Below are 22,913 nucleotides of genomic sequence, written 5' to 3' on the forward strand. Positions count from 1 at the left end.
TCTACTGGACATGGAGACACAACATCAGTGTGTGGTGTAGTGTGTATGTGTCTCTCCATCTGTTGTGGGGGAAAGACGGAAAAAAGAACTCCTGCAATACTCTGCCTTGCGATGACTGTTTGGCCAATGCTGACAGTAAGAAAACAACTCCTTCGGGTTTATGCTGGCATCTGTACAACTGGAGAAAGCTAAATCTGCAGAGCGTGATGGTCTGGTGAGGCACATTAGTATTGTGAGTTTAAATGTCAACTGTTTGAGGGGCAAGGTATCCAAAGGACCCAAACCCTCTACATACTGTAATACAATCTGTACATTCCATGTAGAGGCGTATCTAGGAAGGGGGGGCCTGGAATGAAAAGCTCCTTTCAAGAGCCTACTGATCGTGGGGTGTCTACCGACTTCCACCCCATCCACCGGATCATGAACTGATGAAATGGCTGACATGGAGAAATTCAGTGAACGTGATTGGTATCCCTCCTGAAATAAATGGGCCAGGAAATTAGCCACATCTGCTATAGACCTAGAAATGGGATTTCTATGGCGTTCACCACACCAGTGTATCCATTTGTTAAACAAGGAGCCATGTTTGTGAGGACTTTGACCTCCAGGAGCATGAGGCTTGAAGCCTCTGTAGAAAGGCAGCTGCTGTCTTCAGAACTTCGCCTGGAGACAGGCCAGACGGTTAGTTGTGGGGTGACCTCCGATTGTCTCAGTTGTTCCCCCCTCAACATTTGGGCTTCCTGAGGGGAGAGAAGCCGAGGGTAATCCCTCAACATCCTTAGTAGGACAGAGTACTATGTCTGGGCCCTCCACACTGGGGCTACCAGAACTACCTGAGCCTGTTGGGATTTCACCTTGCTCAGTACTCGTCCCACCAGGCACCACTAGGGGTTGGCATACTCCCTCAACTGACTCCAGTCCTGTTGAAAAGCAGCCACTGCTGCTGCTTGGGGGTCTGGCCTCCAACTGAAGAACCATGGCAACTGGTAAGTCAGCCATGATGCAAACAAGTCGATCTATAGGGGCCCCAGAATATTGTTGATCTTCTGGAATACTTGAGGTGCCAACATCCAGTCCTCTCTGTCCTGGACTCACAGTCTGCTACAGTGTTGGACACACCTGGAATGTGTTGGGCTGTAATTATGATGTCCCTCTCCAAGGCCCAAAGCCACAGTGTTCTTGCCAAGGCTGTGAGCGCTGGGGAGATTGTCCCCCCCAGATTGTTGACGTATGCCATAGCTGTGGAGTTGTCTTGTTGCAGCAAGACTGCTACCCTGTGCTGCTCTTTCAGAAATGACTTCAAAGCCAGATCTGCTGCCAACAATTCTAGGCAGTTGATGTGCAGTAATTATTCTTGTGGGGACCATAAGCCTCCAGTGCTCACCCCGTTGCACATTGCTCCCCATCCTGAGAGGGAAGTATCTGACTGGACCACTATCTGTACTGATCTCCGAAGAGTGGTCCTCCTGTTCCATTGGGTCAGGTGATGCTGCCACCAACTCAACTCCTCCTGGGCTTCTGGCCTGAGAGGCAGCATCTGATTGTAGTCCTGGTTCCCCAGTGCCAGGGCTTCTTGTAAGTTGGCCTGTAGAGCACAGTAGAACAAGGGGGCCACTTGAATGGCTTGTGAGGCTGCATTCAACTTCCCTATGAACTGGGAGAGTTGAAGAGCAGATACAACCTTGCAGGTCAGCAGATGAGTTGCCTCCTTGCGGATCTGATGCAGTTCCTCGCCAGGAAGCTTGAGTTGGATGCCCAGAGAGCCCACCATCAGTCCTAAAAATTCTATATCCTGGACTGGGGATAGGAGTGATTTCTCCTGGTTTATGATGAATCCTAGGGCTTCTAGGAGGAACACAAGTACTTCCAGGTGTTATTGTTATTGTTGTTATTAGTGCTTTACAGTGACCAGCACTGAAGGTCTGACAGCAACTTGTGCTTCAGCCTTAGGATTACCTAACCTAATTTCAAGGACTTAGTGACTTATAGTGTTGGGTAGCCTCCTCTTTGAAATCGGCATCAACATGTCGTCGATATAAATGATTATCCTGATACCCCATGACCCCAGCAGGGTCATCAATAGCTGCATCACCTTGGCGAAGGTCCATGGGGCACAAGACAGGCCGAATGGCAGGCAGGTGAACTGGTAGCAAGTCCCGTCCGCCATGAACCTCAGGTACTGTTGGTGGTCCTGTTGGATGGGGATGGTGAAGTAGGCATCCTTCAAGTCCACTTGTACCATCCAGTCCCCTGGGCGCAGCAGATCCCGAAGGGTAGGAATTCCCTTCATCTTGAAATGGGGAGTCTCCACCCAATGATTCAACCGTTTCAGGTTGGTCACTGGTCTCATCTGACCATTCCTCTTCGGTACTAGGAAGAGGGTGGAAATGAAACCAGTTGCATTTCCGGATTGTGGGATAACTGCTCCTTTGTGTAGGAGTTCCTGTATCTCCTCCAGTAATAGAGCTTTGTGCTCTTGGGAGAACACCCCTTCTTGGGGTGTTTGAAGTTGGGTGGGAATCCCAACAAGGGGTATTTGATATCCTTCTATAGCATTCAATACCCAAGTGTCCTTTGTCAACACCTTCCAGGTACTCAACACCTTCCAGGTAGAGCTTAGCAATAGTAAAAAAATTGAGTATCGAGATGTAAATTTTCAAATCGTATCGTGATATTTAGCCTCTGCACTATCGTGATGGATGTAACACTTCTAAATGACTACTAAATAGTTCTATTCATGAACCATATTCTTGTCTTTTCACAAGAAAGGAGCAATGATTAGGTGTAAACAATGTGTATAAATAGCAAGTTTGTTCACAGAATTCTCAATTGTACAAGCAGCTAACTACTGATCTGTCATTTAGATACTATCGTGATACAAATCGTTTATCATGACATTTTCATTACTATCGATCATCTTGTGAAATATTTGCTATCGCCCACCTCTACTTCCAGGTGTCTATAAAGGAAACCAGTCTCCCTGCCACCATAAAGGGCTCCTTTGCCTTTGGTGGGACCACAAACCCCATCCCCATAGCTTTCAGTAATGTAGGGTTTGTAGTTAATGGCTTTAAAGCATGGCATACATGTGCATTTACTGTACTGTTTGCATGACATACAGATACATTCATTGAATTGTTTGTCAATGATTGTCATTTCGGTGTCTTCTTCTGCTGGTGGATGCACTTGAGGGTAGTAGGGTGCCGGGCGCTGCTTCTGGGTGTGCCGGTATGCTGATCTGTTGGATGGCCAGTGGGAGTAAGCCTTCCGAAAACCCAATGATGATGATGGTGGCGGGTTGGCTGCTGTTGCCTTGGCTTTCTTCAGGGAAGCCACCTGGTCCAGGTACTCCGTGACATCTTTGGGAAAACTCTGCCCAAACAGTGCTGGAGCAGCCTCAATGAACTTTTCCTCCCGTTGCTGGGCCCACACCACCAGATCCTGGTTGTATTCCTGGAGCACACAAGTCTGTCGCAGAGCAGACATCTGGGAGGAGGCATTGCCCAGTAAAGTAATAGCAGACTCCACTGCCTTAGCAATATGTTCAGAGGAGATTTCCTCTGCCTGGGAGTGGAAGAGTTCCATTATCTCCGTCAAAGTTGCCATCGCGTCCAGCGTGAGGGCCTGAATGCGGGATAGGCTCCAATCATTCAACTTCGTCGACTTGGAGCAGGGAGCCCATCACCGTGTCGAGAGAAGGCGTCTTTATAACTGCTACCTTCGGTAGCGCGAAGTCGTTCCTGACCTGGAGCCTCTGCGGGTTCTTCATGGACACGAAGCTTCACTTCAGGAACTCCTCAGTACCTTGGTTAACTTCGACAACATCACGTCAGCTTCTGGAGAGTCGTCGTCATCCAGTGGCTGGATCAGATCCATCTCGTCGGGCCACATTGTGCCCGGTATCCGCGGTGAAGGAAGATAATGAGGAGATCCAAACTGGTCTTCGCCTTGGGCTGGAGTTGTTTCCGACGATGAAGACGGTTGAGTTCCTTTAATGGATGCAATTTCTGCTCACATTGCGGCCATCTGTTCTTGGAGTTCCTGTAGAGAACGTCCAAGCAGGGCGGTGTCGGTCAGTGTATTTAAATTCATACTGCCAGTCCCAAAAAAAAACGTCGAGAAGTGAACAACCAACAGCAGTGAGCTAAGAAAAAGGTCGAAGGTGTGAAGCGTGGTGGGTACTTGTAAGACTTGTCCATGCGCATGCGTGGAGTAGCACGTGGAACGCATGCCCATGTATCAGTAACTACTAACAGCTGGTAATTATAGGAAACTAGGTCAAACACCATTGACATGTGAGACTGAGCCTTCTGAAATATAAGAGATATTATATGCCCAGTAGTACTTGTAGCTGTACCATACGTTCATCACTGAAAACAGAGCATGACGACCTAGCTATGATCGAGCATGATGACCACACCCCTTCAAGGCCTAACTAAATTTATACAGTATAATCAACCACGCTGCTACAGATCAAACGTAGTAACCACATATTTTAGTAAATAACAATTGAGGCGCAGTAATGATAACAATTGTGGCACAGTGAACACACTAATACTCAAACGAATAGTAGTTTTCTGTATTTGAATATTTGCTTAGCTGTTACTCGAGTATTTGAATATTCAGTGTAAGGCAGCCACTACCAAGAGGCCTATAAATAACCGCAAACAGGCTTGTGGCTCCATGAATAAATTAGCAAGAAGACCTAGTGCCCCTTCTGAACGGATTATCACTGCAATAATTGTGATAGAAAGAGTTTATAACAATGTAGAAATACCTGGAGTAAACCTTAAATCCATATGAAGTCTTGTGCTTATGGAGATCCACCATGGCATTGGTACTTCATCACCAATTAGTGACTGCCTAATGTTATTTCCACTCTTCGATTTATCACCACCGTCCTTCCTTTTGTTAGCATCGTCTTCCACTACCTTAATTGCTGACAGCTAATCACGTGCCACTGTATACATGATCACATGCTGCGAATAATTGGTGTTTATATTCGACTATTCGTTTTGAGTCCTAGAACACACTCCTTTATGCTGCACAACATATCTTGTTATTACTTGCATCCCTATACACCTATGTAATTAATCAATTTAAATGGTTTATTGCACTGTACCCTCACAATGTACAATCAAATAAAGACTAATACACTGATACAACTGAATATCACTATAATCTAACATTGCTATTTATTACCATATAGTGGTTCTGGTAACATCACAGCTGTGTTCCAAAAATTGAACGATGTTACTTCTGAAATTCTAAGTCTGCATGAAAAATTTCAGGTAAGAATCTCTCATCTGCAGGTACATGATGTTTGTTGATTGTACTGCTTGTCAATTGCTGTCTATGTGTTTCTATTTTTTCCACCTTGTCAATACAAGTTATGCTTAGGTTCTGGTACTTGCTTTATGCTGTCTGAATCTGCTCTCATTTTCTGTGCGATGCAGTGCTCAGACTATGCAAAGTACGTGGCCACCAGAATTTTACTAACACTGGATTCTCCTAAGCTTTCCACTTCTTACCTGTTGCATGTGTGTACCATGATACTATTGACCTAGCCTGTATGTTAGTTCACATGTGTATGACTGCTACTTGTGTGTATTTTGAGATATCGTGTAGTTGAGATTGTGTGCTACACTACATTCACATGTGATATTATTGTAGAAAGAAGTGAATGATTTGAAACTCTCCCGGGATAATGATAGTGTGATCCAAGAAAAGGTAATGCTGTGGTATTATGTTACTTGTCACTTAATTTTGTTGCTCATTAGATGACCAACGTGTTCTTAGTTGAGTTAAATAAGGTACACCAGTATTTAGTATCATATACACAATTAAGAGTCCATAATATATGTAAGGAACTCTCAATTACAACTGTATAGTAGGAGGTTTGGACTTCCTTAACCCTTTTAAGGACCGCAGTAATTTACGCAGTGCCTACCTTGAAAACCCGTAAGTTTTATGAAATTTACGTATTCTATTACTTAGCAAGTTTGTAGCGTCACTAAAACCGCAGGAAGTAGGAAGGGATAATACAAACTGTAGTACAGATTCGCCTATCAATAATAAGCAGAAATGTCTAAGTTATTTGTGTGAAGAACTTACCATTTTCAACTAGCAAAGCGATTTGTAACACCGGTGACGATCTGTCTTCTAAACGATGCGATCTGTTACAAGCCATTGCTTTACTCCTTTTAAAGAGCGCCATCACGTGATCTTGTATATCATTAGATGCGTTTTTTAATGAAGAGCGCCGTGAAGTTTATTGTTGCTCAATATGAGCTACTAGGCGAAAGTTATGGACGGATTTGTACAAGGTTAGTTTTGTTGTTACGTAAATATAGTATACTTAAAATTAGAAGGCTAGTTCTTTCTAGTGTAGTTTCACGTAATATATTGGCATTGTATATCAAAAGAATCGCCTACTAATGGTGAACAAAATCGTCTTTGTTTAAAGTTCATAGCTTCTAATACTGCGAAGATATGGCTCTTTGTTTACTACTTAACATCTTGGACGTACATGTACGACGCTGGGCTTTCGCGTGAGGCTATATTTGGACGTACATGTACGACGCTGGTCCTTAAAGGGTTAAGATAGCCCAAAATTAATACCCAAAAGCCAGCCTCCATAGCAGCATGGCAGTATTGGTTATAGTATGTTCACGTTGTGCTGAATCCTGAAAAACAGCTGAAAATTAAAAGTGGATTTTTTCTCAACAGAGTTAACATTTCAGCCAACCAGATGATTATTGATAACAGCAAAGGTGTCAACAACAGACGCGTACGGTTTGGCTCCATTACAAGTTTGGGAAAGGGCTGTAATGGACACTGTATTATATGGCTTCCCCATAGGAAATGCATTGTGAAAATTTTGATTGACCGTAAATATTATGTCAAACATTTCAACAAAAAGATTTCAAAATATTTTTAGCAGGTCAATCAGTACTACAAATGAGCCAAATTTTAAAATCGTGTGTAATTGCATCCATGAGTTATTAAATGTTTTTGAGGATTCAGCTCAACATGAACATACTATAGGCATATCCAAGACCATGTCTGCAAGGTGAGCCCAATAGGTTTCTAATTTTTTTCCTGCTAACTGCCTGCCTGACTGACTAACAGACGCCTCCAACCAAGCATAACTCAACTATGGATGGTCACTTCGACCTTCTTGTTTCATTGTTTATTTCTATTTCTATGATCCCTACTCAAATGTAAAATTTCCTTATACTTGTGATATTATCTTGTTCCTTGTGTACTGTTTGTGTATTGATTACTGTACTTGACTACAGATTCTCAGGGATGGCAACAGTACTTTTTTTGCTGAACTGAGTAAATTATTTGCAAGTGCTGCAGAAATGAAGGTCAGTTATTGTTGATGTTAGTACATATTTACTACTTTTGCTACTTCTTGATAGAATATTAGTGATGCTATGAGAATATTGGAGAAGAAGTTTAAGTCAGGTAATACTTTTTACCAGTTGTAAATAATGACTCACTGAGCAAAAACCCAACTAGTTTTCATTTTTCTCAAACTTCATTTATGACTTCTTTGTACCATTGGGAAAGTTTCAGCATTATTACCCCCCCCCCCCTATACTTTTGGATTTATAACAATACACAGCAGGGAAAAGCAAAGCAATTGATTTATGTAGTAACCGTATGGACAATAAATTAACATGTACAAGCTCTCCTTTAATCGATCATAAGTCATATGCAAAAGTGTCATTGCGTTCACCATGAACTGGGGAATCAGAAATTGACATAAATGGTAATTGTACAGTAGTTGGCATGTCTTGTAAATGCAAAACCTTTAACCCTTTAACCCGCATAATCCAGAAAACTGGATATAAACTTAATAAATATGCATGTCTTGCACAAAAATCTGTAACTTTCAAGGTGTCCATCCTATGGCTATGCAATTTATGTCATTCTACTTTTGATGTAGCAGGGATTAAAGTGATACCTAGGGTTTTACCCTAACGCTAAATGGTGAGGCCAAAACTATTCGTGAAAATAACTTTTCGGTAAAGAAACATACAAACCCTTTACATACCTTTATAAAATGGTCGATAACTTGACGGTAGTTTCTCCTATCACCTTGCAACAACTTCCATTCAATTTGTCGTGAAATTTTCTATCAGGCCATATATGACTCACGTCAGTAAACCCACAATTAAAATTAAACTCATGGAAATAATTTTGAAACACGGAGACACGACTTGTCGCTGTTCATCGCTTCATAACAAGTAAGCCACTGTAGTTACAGTGTTCATTTAACCTTCTAACACACTTTAATCTATGTGTATTTGTAGGCTGTAAAAATTAGGTTACCCCACCTAGTGTTACCATATGTGTAAACACGCATTTCTGAAAAGTTCTCTGCTGGTTTAAAGGTTAAGTGAATGGGCTGTACCAGGCAGGCTATGTATGCATCACATAGCCTTACAGCAATCAGAAATCGAAGAGCAAGGTATATACTGATATTTCAATATTGAACCACAAGCTAGCTTTTATTGACAGATAATCGCAACACCATCCATAAGTATGGTTCAGGGGAAGGCCAGCATCTGTTTGTCAGAGGAGTTCAATACTCTGCTATCCCTGTCATATTCATGATCAGAATTTACGACACATTTGTTTAGTTAAGTTTTTATGGAGATGGATTTGCTGACTTCGTAGATAAGCACACGATGCGTTGTAATGGCATACAGTAGATCAGTAGTAATGATGGACATGTCAGTATTCATCATGTGGACAAAATCAAAGATTTGATTAAATTAAAAGCTAAGGCTAGGTTTTGCTTTCTCCCACCCTTTTCTTCAGACATGATGCCATCAGGAGGAGTGTTCAGTCAGGTCAATAGTATTATACTCAAGCAAAATGACTCCCTAATTCAAGCGTGTACTGCCCTTTGAGTGCTATATACTGATGATTGCTTTTAGACTAGTCACACTTGATAATTGTTACAGACACATATGTGACTGAATTTTGGAAAATCACCCATATGGGTGCGCGTGAAATAATTAGAATTTTTGTGTTTAGTGGGTTGCTAATAAGAGCAGGACATAGTTTTAAAAATATTTCAATGATTTTCTTGTAATTTAAGGTATTGAGAATGGCTCACAACCATTAACAAGTAGATTTGCACTATGAAGTTTGTTGTTTGATCATTAAATATTTTAGGCATCAAATGCACCCATATGGGTGATTTTCCAAAATTCGGTCACATATTACGATGTGGATATACTTGGTGTTTTAGACAACACTTATCAAACAGTACAGTAGTACTTTTAACTAGGGATTTTTAACTAGGGATCACCCCAAAAACGACACGTGCCACCTAAAATGCCACCTTTAAAAATCATGCTAGAAACATCTTACGTAATGAAAATCACCTCCACAGAATAATATTAATCCATCTAACATCAAATACAGCATTAAAAACAAGAAAACACTTACAGGCAGCCGAATACAAAATTTTTCCTGCCTGCCTGGCCACAGATGCAAGGCCGGAGGCCAAATGAAACAGCACATGGCCACCATTTTACACCACAATAACAAACTCACCAGTGGGATGTGCCTTTTGGGGTTCCAATGAGTGTGTGCCCATCTGCACCTTGCCTTTCCTTTTATCTTCAATCAGACTTGTCTTCATTCTTCTTCATGCAATGAAAGTTATGAAACCATATTGAGGCATTAATTTTCCCTATCAACACTTTCGTTGAGCAGTATATTTAGATGCTGCAAACTTATTTAAGCACTTACACTCAATTGATACCTTTAACTTCATGATAGGTTCAATGCTACACCTATTAATGCAATCTTGGTTGATTAGTCATAATAATCGAACACTGAAACCACACTTGTTAACAATCTATTTACTTGATCACAATGACACACTCCATTATTGTTGGCCTAGCTGTATTCATAATGCTAGCACAATGAAAATGTGAAAGAGTAACACACCCCTAGGTGAAGGTACTTTCATACAGCGATCACCGTAATAGAACAGTCACATGTACAGTATATAGCTGTATGCTTTATAACAAAAAACCAAACGAACTGGTACATCAATTTACAATTAAAAGTAGTGAAACAATAGATGAATGAATGATGGTATTACAGCATAGCTCAATGGGAAAATCCCTACATTGGCATAAACTATAACATGCCAATGTAGGGATTTTCCCATCGAGCTACTGTATGCTGTAATACCATACCATCATACCTTCATTACATTTTATTGCTTGGATCCCTACTTCATTTGTAAATAATAATTTTAATACACCAGTGTTAACAATCACTGATGGTGTCCATTTTATAATGACTTTCATACATACTAGAGATGCAACAATATATCGTGTATCATATCGTTTTAAGACAATATCACTGTATCGATACAAAGTCAAACCGTATCGATATATCGCGTATCGTGATATATCGACATATCGTGGCTTGTTATCATGGCTGACAATCAAATTATTGTACATTGTGGTCAAACTGAATAGGAATTTGTGGAATTGCTGATGTTTTGGATCACTAGTCCTTCAAATTGACGCTTGTCAGGTACTATAGTCTTCCTTCTCTCACCACAAGAAGATTACTCTACTACCAGTCTGTGTTATTCACCTTCTTGGATGCCTTGAGTAAAAGCATGGGCTGTGGCCATAGTGAATGGCCCCTTTTGTCAGCACCTGTGGCTTTTTGTGTATTTGCAGTGCATTTGTTGTGTTTGTTAAAGTGGAATGTAGGGTTTTGTTGGTTACCCCCCAAAGTACAATATGTGATTGAACTTCGTATTTCTGTATTCCAATTGTTTGCTTATAGGCATTCCTCATCCTGATCCTCACCCTAGTGATATTTCAGAGGTAAGTGTGTGTGTCTGCGTGTGTATCTGTGTGTCTATGTCTTTGTGTGTACTTGTACATTATGTACAACTGTAGGTACTTAACTTGTTAACTTCATGTTATCAACAGTAGTTAGTCAGGCCTGCTTATCTGTGGTTCTCACTTGTATGGTTATGTTGCAAAGAATTCATTTACAAATATAAACTCTTGGTTGTGGATGTAGGTAATAAGGAAAATTGTCAAAGAGGAATTGGCAGATTACTCGGCTGATCGCTTGGGAAAATTTGACTTTGCTTTGCATTCTGTTGGTAAGTTTTAATCTGTTTCCATGTGCCACATTTGTACTTCTTTGTCATTTGAATACAGGGGCTACTGTCACTAATCAGCGGTCACCAACTTTCAATCCCCAATCAATCAAAGATGGTGAATCAAGTAACCCACTTGGATGGTGGTTGTCATTGTTTAATGCAAGAGATGCATCTTGTATATTGGATGTAAGTAATTTGAATGTTAATGCTTCATATACATTCTGTGGTGTGTGTATATTTAACCCTTAAATGCGCATAAGCTATATATATATACATGTATATATATATAGGCTTTTACACGTGGCTGTAAACAAAGTGCTGTAACTTTTGAAGCATTCATCATATGGCTTTGTAATTTGTGCCATTCTACTCGTGATGTAATAAGCATTAAAATAATACCTGGAGGTTTACCCTACGACCAAATATAGGAACCAAAACTCCGTGAGAATAATTCTTAACAAAGAACCATAACATTTTATTACATATCTGTAGAAAATGATCCATAATTCCTTTCCAGTTGGTCCGAATTACTGCAAACAAGTATTAGTTGAATCACCATTCAATGGTGAATAAGGCCATATGTAGGTCACATGATTAAAGCCACAATCAATAGGACAATTGAAACGAAGAAGGTGCTGTTGCATTCTTCTTTGCTTTATAACAAGTAAACCTTTGTTGTTACAGTGGTTATTTACCTTCACAAGTAGGCCAATGAATAAGCTTTCTGTTGATGTATGATTATAGGCTAGTAGAGTTGGGAAAGGCTATCTTACCTCACCACATAAGTTTGTTTAGTGTAAACACACATCCCTTAAAAGTTCCGTGCGCATTTAAGGCTTACTTCCTTAAAAATTTCGTGTGCATTGAAAAGGGTTGACTAGATGCCAGATTCTTTGAGTCAAACACGGATCCTGGAATGTATTCATGTAAGCTATGCATTATAAAGGGCCTGGGCCTGATACTGGCACTCTGTAAATAGATTCAACTTACGCCAGAGCCTGCAGGACATTACCCTTTGGCAATTGCCTGCCTGCCTGCCTGCCTGCCTGCCTGCCTGCCTGCCTGCCTGCCTGCCTGCCTGCCTGCCTGCCTGCCTGCCTGCCTGCCTGCCTGCCTGCCTGCCTGCCTGCCTGCCTGCCTGCCTGCCTGCCTGCCTGCCTGCCTGCCTGCCTGCCTGCCTGCCTGCCTGCCTGCCTGCCTGCCTGCCTGCCTGCCTGCCTGCCTGCCTGCCTGCATATTAACAAGTTCTTATTGTTTCAGGCTTGAGTGCTTCCTGAAAATAACGCATCAGTTCGTTTCCTCTGCGTTTTGGGGATAACCCACCCAAGACAAAAGAGCACTGCCCATGTCACATTAACTATTTTTTAGACAATGGTATGCAGCGTTTCGTTTGATATGTGGAGGTCTCTTATTTGCGAAGAAACCTGGTATCAGGTGTCTTACTGGTAAGACACCCGACAGTTGTTTACAACCACAATGTGGCCTATAGTAATGCAGTTAGCCTTTTGTGGATAATTAGTATTTCGCACATCAGTAAACACCAAGCGATTGCGAGATTACAAAAAAATTACACTCAGGTACGCTGTTATCGTGGGTAGCTCAGCGGATTTATAGACCATCGTGGTACAAGCCATTAATTCAGTTTGTGGCCTTCGCCATATTAAAGCACGCTCTGTAGACCATGCAAGACAGCCATGTTGGCACTGGCTATTCTCAGGTTTTTAAATTCTTGAAGACACCTATTGTGAGTGTCTAACTATTACGTAGTTAATGGAAGAAGAGATTGAGGAGGCGGGTGAGAGGGAAAGATACTGACTCACTAACTGTTCATTGCAAATGTGCTGGATTGTCAGACTGGCCCCCCTTATAGACCTTTTTGAAGTGCATGCCTAAATTATTGGAATGCGCTAGGGGGGTTGAGTCAAAACCTGTCTGGGTATGGTAACAAGCTTGTCTTGCTAGTTACCCTGTGTAAACAGTAGTAAATACACATCAAACACATACATGCATAAACACATACATGTATAAACACACAACATCGCATGCATACAGTTCATTTTTTGTTGTGATAATTTTTTTTTTGTGCAGCCCAATGTATATCCTGGTCAGTGTTGGGCATTTCCTGGTCAAGAAGGATATGTGACTATCAAGGTATATATGTATGTGTACAGTATTGTTCACTATGTGTTAGTGATTGAAATAATACATTTTGCTATTGATATGATGTTTAATATGTTCTACACAATAAATATTTTGTTGTACCTCTGTGTGTGTAGCTTGCTGACAATATATTGATATCAGAGGTAGCCATTGAACATATTCCAAGAGCATTGTCCCCTTATGATGATGACATCTTTAGTGCTCCAAAAGATTTTTCTGTACAGGTATGTAAGTAGATAGTTACTGTGCATCTGTTGTGTCAGTTAAATTTTTTGTTGTTAGGTCAGCCCATCTCTAAGTGAAGAATGGACTTCAGTTGGTGATTTTGTCTTCACTGGAGAGGAAAGTGTTCAACTGTTTTCAATACAGGTATAATTCTGTGTGTTAAGTTATAGCATAGTGTATGTATGGAAAATACTGCACAAGATGGTGTATCAAGAAACTAATACGTACCACATGAGACTCGTGACTAAACAAAATATGCACAAAAAGAAATTGGTAGGATTAGATGGGTTAGTTTTAGTTTACAATGTTATGCGTGTGATCAGTCATGCTGTCTGAGTAGGGTCGTTTTCATAACATTCCTTACATTATAGTTACAGCACTACTGTCCATGTGTACGGGGGAAACAGTATGAAGGATGTTTGTCAAGAGCCTAATACAGCATGAGGCAAGGTCAAGGGCTGTATTAGCCTTGAGATCCCCCCCCCCCCCCCACACACACACACACACACACACACACACATCACCCCCTCTGTGTGTACTATTTCTAACTGTTTTTTTTGGTTAGTCGATTTTCAGGTTGCTTGGAAAATTATAAAATGTTGCAACCTAGTTACTTACCACTTTTGTATAGTGCCAGGGACAAACTGAGCTAGCTGTTTAGCTCACCAGGAGCTTATAGGCAACGAAGGCACCTTGTGGCACTTATGAGCTTCTGGTTAAACATTGCACATAACATTTGCTTGATCACATTTGCAAATCACATGTGTGAATTGTTTGATTACATTCCACAAGTAATCTGAAATCAACCATAGTTTTAGTAGTGTTGTGAAACCTTACCAGGTACAGCAAATAACTGGCCAGTTATTCTTTTGCATAACCAAATAACTGATCTCTAAGATATTCACTTTAGAAATGTATATTTTGGGTACTTCTTTGTGTATTGTTATATGCCATTTTAACATTGGTGTTCAAAGGTGCCACTTGGGATTTAGGTCACATATTGTCCAGTCAATATCATGGAAATGCTAACTTCACACATTCCGTGAAATCCTTATCTAAATGGTAAGCAAGTCTTTAATAACAAGCGCCTAAATCAACCAACAATTATCCACCTGAGCAATTTTCGATAAACTCTTGTCTCCTTCAATAATCCCGAGGGGCGTGGCACCACTATAGAGTCTAAAAGGTCTGATTCATCATGGATTTCAAGTCTCTAGTACTGACAAGCGCCTAGCATCATTCACCTGAGCAAGGAGGATTTCTTGTCTCCTTCACTAACTCTTGCCTCCTTCACTAATTGCGAGTAGATGGGTGTGACACTGCTAAAGGATCTAACCATCAAGGATGTCTACTCATTTCGATCTTCAACAGGTGCTGTTTTACTATAACTTTCTATCTGTAATTGCTTCATCTACTAGGGTGTAGAATATAACAGTTATAACATGATTACTCAGGATATGACAAAAATATGTATGAGTGCCCGCATTATCATATCCCTTGGAAGTGTGACTATAAAATATATCACTTATACCACGAGTTTTGCTGAACACACAAAGGCTGCACCCTTGCAGCCATATGGCATTTGGTGCCTATACTGTACTTTTGCCACTATAAGACAATTTGACAAACTGTTAAGGGAACTTATCTTGGATGCTAGGTGCAGCATAAATTTTTTTACAGAAAATGTGATCTGCTCGGTAACTGGTTATGATAATCTGTCCAGTTTCACAGCTGTTTACTTTTATTTTATAGTGTCTAACACATGATCTGTCTGAGTGTGGTTGTTTTCATACTGAATCACTATTGTATTTGCCCACATGATTGCAGTGTATTTTCCCAATTATCTGAATAACCATTTACTAGTTATACAATGACCATAAGGGATTGCCTGATATATATTCCCAAGGGCGTGGGCAAATCCCGAGTAGCCGTGTTGCGGCCCTCTGGCTTGGGCATATATATATATCAGGAAAATTCCGAGTAGCCATGGTATAAGTTATAGTTATATACCAGTACGAGTGTAATAACAATGATATCATCCGAGTATACGGGATATAACTATTTTATATCCCAGTGCGTGGGAGTGTGCAGAAGTTTACGGATAGTAAATTAAGTTCTGGTTTGAGTTCCTGTCACTGTGCTCAAGATTTCGTCCGAATTGTATGGAGATTCTACTTCGTAGCTACAAGAGAGACCTTACATACTCCCTACAAACTGTAGCGAAGGGCGGTGTTATGAAGCATCGGTTCCAGGTACGATTCGCCTTTGTCAGAAGTTGGTATGGTGGTGTCGCGTGGTGTGCAAGAGAAAAATAAAGACCAACAAGTGGCTACCATAGTCCAAGATAGAACGATGAAGCTAGAGGAAGTTAGTTCTTCACCATAGTGACCGTTGGGAGTGATTGCTGGAGCGAAAGTTGTCACGGACTATTCTTGACATTTGTTAAACTATCGTATTGGTAACTTGTAGTGTTATTGTGTAAAGGATTAACAGTTTTCTTGTAAGATTTAGCTAGTTTTAAGTGCTGTATTGGTGTGTTTTGTATCAATATTTCCTTATTTGGCTCTTTGTTCCATTGGTAAACAATGCCATTCGCGGTTATTATGATGTCACGAATGAGACTGAGTGGCTCCGCAACAGGGTGATAAGTTAGTTATCACTGGGTGATAACTAATATATCGTACAGTAGCAGCGCCGCTCTGTCTAGCTGTATGGTAGTTATAACCCAGCGCGACGCTTTGATACTCCCACGCACTGGGATGTAAGTAATATATGTACCACTTTGACACCTCAGATCAAAGGAAACCAACCATAGGGTTATATTTCACATATTGCTCTGACCACAGAGCGATATCTTACACCCTATGGTTGACTCATACAGTACAGTTATATTGCTAATTTGTACTGTATGGAAAATATAGTGTGTAGCTTTGTTGGAGAGATCAAAGTGCCAATGTGTGTTGTATTTTCCACACAGGCCAATATTAGTCTGACTGATCTGCTCATATAGTACAGTTATGTGGATAATTGGCCTATACTGTATGGAAGATATGGCACACTTCAGCACTGTGATCTCTCTCACACTAAAGTACAATATGTGGCCAGATCTGCAAAAACCCGACACATTCGTGCGTTTTTCAAATTCCTGTTTATTAAATATTTATAATCTACTTAGCCAAGTGTACCCTCTGGCAAAGTTTCAGCCTCATATGCCAGTAACTTTAGGAGTTACAGCCTTACAACAGAAAAATCAATTTGTACAGCAAGTATAGGGAAAATAAATTACAGGCGCCTACAAAAATGGTTGCAATTTACCAACGAATTGAAGTATGCAGCTACAGTTTTCACCATCGTGTTTGCCATGAACAGGGGAATCAATTACTGGGTAAGTTTGTCTTTTACTCACCCTTCTTCACTGCATACTAAGGTGAAATTTGTGAAGAAAAATTGATCGCATACAATCGCTTTGACGTGACGTAAACAAACACTCATAATTTCCGTATCATTGGTCTACTGCAATGAAACAAAGATTTTCCAACTCCTCTTGAGCAGGCGATTAAGATGATATCCAGGATCTTATTGTTAGTCCCTTCCTTCACTAAGAAAAATACGTTCAAAAAATTTACAGAATTTTTTCAATAATACGCAAGTATTTCACCCAGTATATTCAATGCTTTATACTGCAAATTAGGCTTGCGCAAGTGCTATATGAAAAATAGCACTCGCCAAGTGCATCGAGGCACTTGGCCTCGATGCTAATAAAGCACTCGGCTTCGCCTCGTGCTTTATTAGCATCTCGGCCGCACGTCTCATACTTTATTTTTCATATAGCACGAGCATGGCTATGCTTTAAATGATTTATGGAACTTTCTAGTCATGTAGCTTCACCATACACTAGGACTCATAATTAACATGCGTTGCACGAACTATTAGCAGCCTGAACACACACGAACTAGTTTAACAAAGTAACTCACATGTATTTCACCATAGTTTGGCATGGTAGACGTTCATTGCATATTTTGGCAGGTTTTGCTCGCAACCCACAATTGATTCTATTGTGAGTCACAGTGAAATAATTCCGTGGTATCTCCAGGACTTGTCCGTTTACATTAACAAACGTAACAGCAACGTTACCTTCTCCCACCCATCATCGAAGCATTTAGGTATGTCTATAAAAGCAATCCAGTGGTAAAACTCGTATTTGCTGGGGTGATTGATCGCTCAGCGCGGCGGGGCTATCAGCCTTCACCGACATGGGTGATTAGTCGCACGAGCCCCGTAGGCTATTAGCCTGCACTAAGGCATGTGGGCAACTGTGTTTTATTGCACCGCAAAGTGTGCTTTATTCGTTCAATAAAGCGCTCTTTGTGGTCATGAAGCACTGTTGGCCGGCTGAGAGTGTACTTTATGAAATTTAAAGTACACTTTTTCCTTTGATCTCACCCACGCAAAGTTCAATAAGTATGTATTACAGTTGTGGGTGTCACAAATCTGTCGTATGTACTCTTTGTGTCAATTAATACTGTTCTATTTTTCTTTGCAGAATCCTCCTGAACATTTTGTAAGATATATCAAGTTTGAATTCCACTCCAATCATGGAAGAAAAGAGTTCACATGTGTCTACAGGGTACGAGTACATGGAAAACTATATGTAGAGGAAAGCAAGCAGAACAAGAAGCAATCTTAACATATCTTACTACTTTATTAGTGACCTATTTTCTACAGTGTTGAATGTTTCGCATTATCTGTATGTTTGACTTTTGTATATGGTGCTAGATGCCATGCAATGCAACTATTTTACTGATATACTAATTATTTATACCTAGATTATCTGTAATAAATTGATCATACATTGTGTGGTTGTTGCTTGGTGTAGACAGTCTAATTGTCTCACATATTCACCTGGGACATGCCAATAGTATATATAATGTGATTGTACTATGCACAACTCACTGGTGAGAACCAAGTCAACTTGATTAAACATGACCAATATTCGACATGCCCCTAATAGGGTACCCGGTACATACATACATGGATCCAATTTGTGGGGTTCCTCCTTCCAGTTACTCTGCTATCAGGTAAACTAACTAATCTTGCTTTGTAGTTATAATTGGTCTATTTTCTGTGACTCGCTACATTGTCAGAGATCACCTATTTTCCGCTGAAATCCTCACCTAATTACCTTAGAAAGCTTCCACAACCACAAAAAAAAAACAAGCTTTAGCTTTAGCAGATAATTTGGAAGGAGTTAATGTCCACTAGTAAATATCGAGTCAAAAGGAACTGGGGTATTTATTTTTAAACCATTTTCTTCATGTATGGCTTCGTAAATGTACTGTACATTGCAATGGTAACATTCACTTTGAACCTTCTTGTAGGTTCACATTGCCATTGACTTATGTGTTATTAGGTATCCAATATATTCACATTAATATGTTCATTTGGAAACCCTGTGTCTTATCGCTACTATATAATACATGTCACTACCTACATACCAGAGCAGCAATGTTGTGTATCTTGTGATCACAATGTGCATAATATTATTAGAAGCCATACACTTGTGTTTGTTACCAGTGATAATATTAGCTGACTACTTAAAAGCTACTTTAGTACTGTGTGATATCCAGCACCTCTTATTATCATGTTAGCTAATAGCTATCCATATTATCAAGAGTTAATTATTAACTCTTGATTATTAATGAATTTATTGTAAAAATGGAAATAGAGAAAAATAAACAAAATCCTATGAATATTCGAAAATCCCATGGATAAGTAAGTAAATGGGCCAAACAACTTGAACATGTACTTTTACCAATTACCTGATGATGCACTGTATATTATTTAGCACCAGTTCTTATAGTATGTGAAATTGTGTGTATGTTTACTACTATCATTGGTGGTATTGTACTCTTCACAGGAAGGATTACCACATGGATAATGACACTAACATGGACATGACCAGTCAACCTGTGGGTCAGGAACTGTTTAATAAAGAACCTCTGCCAGAAGGCCAAGTTATTGAGGATGATGATAAGGTGTTAATTTTGTAAATTAGTGCTGAGGTAGTACAACACAAACACCATATCGGATAGAATTCGTAACTAACCCAAACCCTGAGCTTGCTCCCATTTGAGTTCTAAGTCCAATATTTATTATTTTCAACATCCAAATAAGTACATTCCCACCCCAGATTTCCCTTGAAGTCAGCTCTTAGCATACTTCACACTTTCATAGTTTTACCAATGTAATTTACTTTAAAGTCAGTTATGAATGCAGTTTATGACTTACAGTAACTCTATTCCCAAATGGGAAATCAACGATAAAAGTTAGCTAGCTGACTACATATATACATGCACTGTTACACTGTATAATAAATCTTGTAAGCGTTTACAATGAGCCTTATATCCATAATAACGTCACTATTATTCTCCCAACCCAACTTAATCCTGTTACCTGATACGCACCACGACAACATCATAATTATTTTTTGTTTGACAGTTGCCCATTGTCCTATAACCTTAAATGAATTTCTATATACTTTTTTTCTGTACATACATGAACTGCATTGAACATGAGCTTGTCTATTAGGAGCAGCTAGTTGGGATGCTGGAGGAACCCCACATAACATGCTCCCTTGATCTAACACTACCACTACCCACATCTGAAGTCATCACCATCTTCAGATCATAAAGCTTGTATACCCACTGGTATGTAGAATGTATGTACAATTGGTCCTTGAGCACTATTGAGCAGGCTGTAGGACCAGGTGTCCTACAGACCTTCAGCACTTGTGCTGTAAAGCATTAATAAATAAACTAGCGTCCATTTGATTCTACTTGGAGTACTTAGAGATAATGAGTTACTCTCTTGAATTCCTATGGATATAATTACATGAAAATAACAAGGAGAAAACATCCTGACCGCCTGGTAGACTCCTGTAAGCGTTTGAGCGTAAATCGGATGGCTGCAGGTTCGAGGCTACCTAGGTCTAGTCATGGATTTTCTCCTTTCTCCAACCTTTCAAACACACCTTCTGTAGCACTTGTGCTGTAAAGCATTAATAATTTTTTTTTTTAAATTGTCAACTGTTTATGATTCGCCTAAGCCTTTTCTAGAGAACACACATGTACCCTAGTTTATAATAATACTCTAATTGAACAGTCAGTTTTAATCAAGGTAACAGTGGAAAAGACAATAATTTGTAAATTGTATGCTATAAGACTATCAAGTAATTTCTATGATTATTGTGGCTGCCTTTTTTACATTTTTACAGGTAGTAAACAGTCTTTGGGTAAATGGAACCCATTAAATTATACAGAGTTCCGTTCAACTACTCTAATAGAACATTCACCTGATGATGAAATACTCTAATAGAGCAGTCACTTATACTGTTTGGATAATTGAGGTCCCACTGTAGTTCCATTGTTGTTTGTACAATGCAAACATAAGTCCATACATATGTATTGAGTGACTATAAGCATAAACTATAATAGTTGACATGTATGTGTTGTCACTGTTGTGTAGTCTTCATGCATATGTGCAGTAGCCAAACTAGTTATGACAAAATCCACTGGGAGGACAGACTGCTTGGGATAGTAAGTAAATGTGTAGAATTTGATGATGACGTAGTAACTTATAAAAAAAAACATTATGTTGTGCAGATGCTAGTGACACATTTTTTTTTTTTTTTTTTTTTTTTTTACACATTTGTTGAACTTTGTTCATACATACTATATACAGCATACAGTTATGCAAATGTTTGAGGGTTGTTACATTTTCGTAGTCCTCAAAAGTTTCTTTTAATGAGCTACAATGGAACTGCCTGTTTTGCACACCATATAAGGCTATTGGTGCACTTATTAGAAAGGTATCCTGACCACAAGTACAAGGTGTCCTGATTTGTGCTAGGATCACAACCTTCCAGGCCTCCACTGTGATGGTTGAGTATTTACTACAGCTGTGCATAATTATTATTATTGTATCATAACTTTATTTCACATGCTATGTACCTTATCCTAATGCTCTATTTCCTAGGTACATATTTGGGACATAAACACAGTTGCCAAACTACAACAAATCAATATACAGCCTGGTGCAGTATTGGACATTAAGCCATTCAGCATCAACAACTCGCACTGCCTCACTTTATTGACAGAAAAGCAATTACTAATGCATCTTTGACTTCAGATTAATATGTATCACAAGAAATAAAATTTCATTCTTTTTTATTAAAAATTAAATCCACTATACAAAATCATGTTATGTTCTAGCAGATGCATTCATTTGTAGCCATCGGTCACAAATGTCCCTAATGGCTGTCTGGCCAGCCTGGATTGCTATGGTGGAGATATGTTTCACCTCTTCCACATAGCACCCATTTATGGCAGTGAGGTAGGCTGACTTGAGCTTCCCGCATTGTATTAATACATTAATCTACATGAGGGAAATGTGATGTGTGTGTTGTACAGTTCAAGATAATCTCACCTTACTAACATCACTGTTAAGAACACCAATTTGTCTATCTCTTTGGGCTGCAAAGAAATTTTACATGGCACTTTACTCTTTGTGTCAATTAAATGGTGTTTACATACTACTATATACACAATAAAAATGATGTGCTATCTTTTTGGCTACACAGGAAACATTTAATTGTGGTTGTACAACAATTGGTTGTTTCTATATTTTGGTTCTATAATTTATAGTTAAAGAAATACAGAACCGAAATTGCAATGAAGGACATGAAATTTAATTATGTTTCTGCTTCCTGGTTAATTTTTGGAGAACAAATTTGTACAAATAGTGAATACTAGGGCTGGATGATAGTGAATTTATCAATGTCTGAATAATAGTAAGAAGACACTGTTGACGATAGTGAAAATTTACCTATATTCTACTTATTACCTTCAAAGAGATATGCAAGTAGGGATGCTCCTTATGGATACATTTTTGACTAAGGACTAAGCAGCCTTTTAAAGTTGATTCTTATACTTTTTGAAAGCATTTTGAAATTTTTAGATGTCAATTACTGTCTGATATTAATTTTTCAAACGATAGGTGATAGCGATATTATTCCAATATGTTCATACTATCCCCCAGCCCTAGTAAATATCATGCTTCCTAAGTTTCTGTTATGTCAAATTTTGTACACCAACTATATACACCTGTATGGTTTTCTGCATTACTATGTCAAATTCAGTATGCACCACATTAAACTTAAAATAAGCCGCATGGTCAACTTTGTATGTGTTTGGTGGTACAAAGATCCTACAATTTAATTATGAAACTCCTATCCTGTGTCTGGTGCTTTAAATGTAGCACAAAATGCATCTACTTATCTATATTATCAAGAGGTAAAATTTTT

General features: G+C 39.5%; 1 protein-coding gene and 1 long non-coding RNA gene across 3 annotated transcripts in view; both read left to right on the top strand.

Annotated features, from left to right (window-relative positions):
* Positions 1-18,407, top strand: part of LOC136250647 (sun domain-containing protein 1-like) — a 40,329-nt gene extending 21,922 nt beyond the window's left edge. For both annotated transcript variants that reach the window (XM_066042873.1, XM_066042874.1), the window contains 12 exons: positions 5,210-5,291; positions 5,674-5,730; positions 5,781-5,813; positions 7,302-7,373; positions 7,428-7,473; positions 10,840-10,880; positions 11,083-11,167; positions 11,226-11,353; positions 13,256-13,318; positions 13,444-13,551; positions 13,610-13,696; positions 18,096-18,407. In XM_066042873.1, the coding sequence (XP_065898945.1) occupies positions 5,210-5,291; positions 5,674-5,730; positions 5,781-5,813; positions 7,302-7,373; positions 7,428-7,473; positions 10,840-10,880; positions 11,083-11,167; positions 11,226-11,353; positions 13,256-13,318; positions 13,444-13,551; positions 13,610-13,696; positions 18,096-18,239 (946 nt within the window). In that variant the 3' untranslated portion in view covers positions 18,240-18,407. The remainder of the gene's footprint in view (positions 1-5,209; positions 5,292-5,673; positions 5,731-5,780; positions 5,814-7,301; positions 7,374-7,427; positions 7,474-10,839; positions 10,881-11,082; positions 11,168-11,225; positions 11,354-13,255; positions 13,319-13,443; positions 13,552-13,609; positions 13,697-18,095) is intronic.
* A 527-nt stretch (positions 18,408-18,934) lies between these two features.
* Positions 18,935-21,816, top strand: LOC136250650 (uncharacterized). Its single transcript, XR_010698613.1, has 4 exons — positions 18,935-19,587; positions 20,141-20,259; positions 21,077-21,147; positions 21,587-21,816. It is a non-coding gene; the product is annotated as an uncharacterized lncRNA (long non-coding RNA).
* Positions 21,817-22,913: the final 1,097 nt, after the last annotated feature.

Source organism: Dysidea avara, chromosome 3 (assembly GCF_963678975.1).
Source record: "Dysidea avara chromosome 3, odDysAvar1.4, whole genome shotgun sequence".
In the NCBI taxonomy this organism is placed as follows: Eukaryota; Metazoa; Porifera; class Demospongiae; order Dictyoceratida; family Dysideidae; genus Dysidea; species Dysidea avara.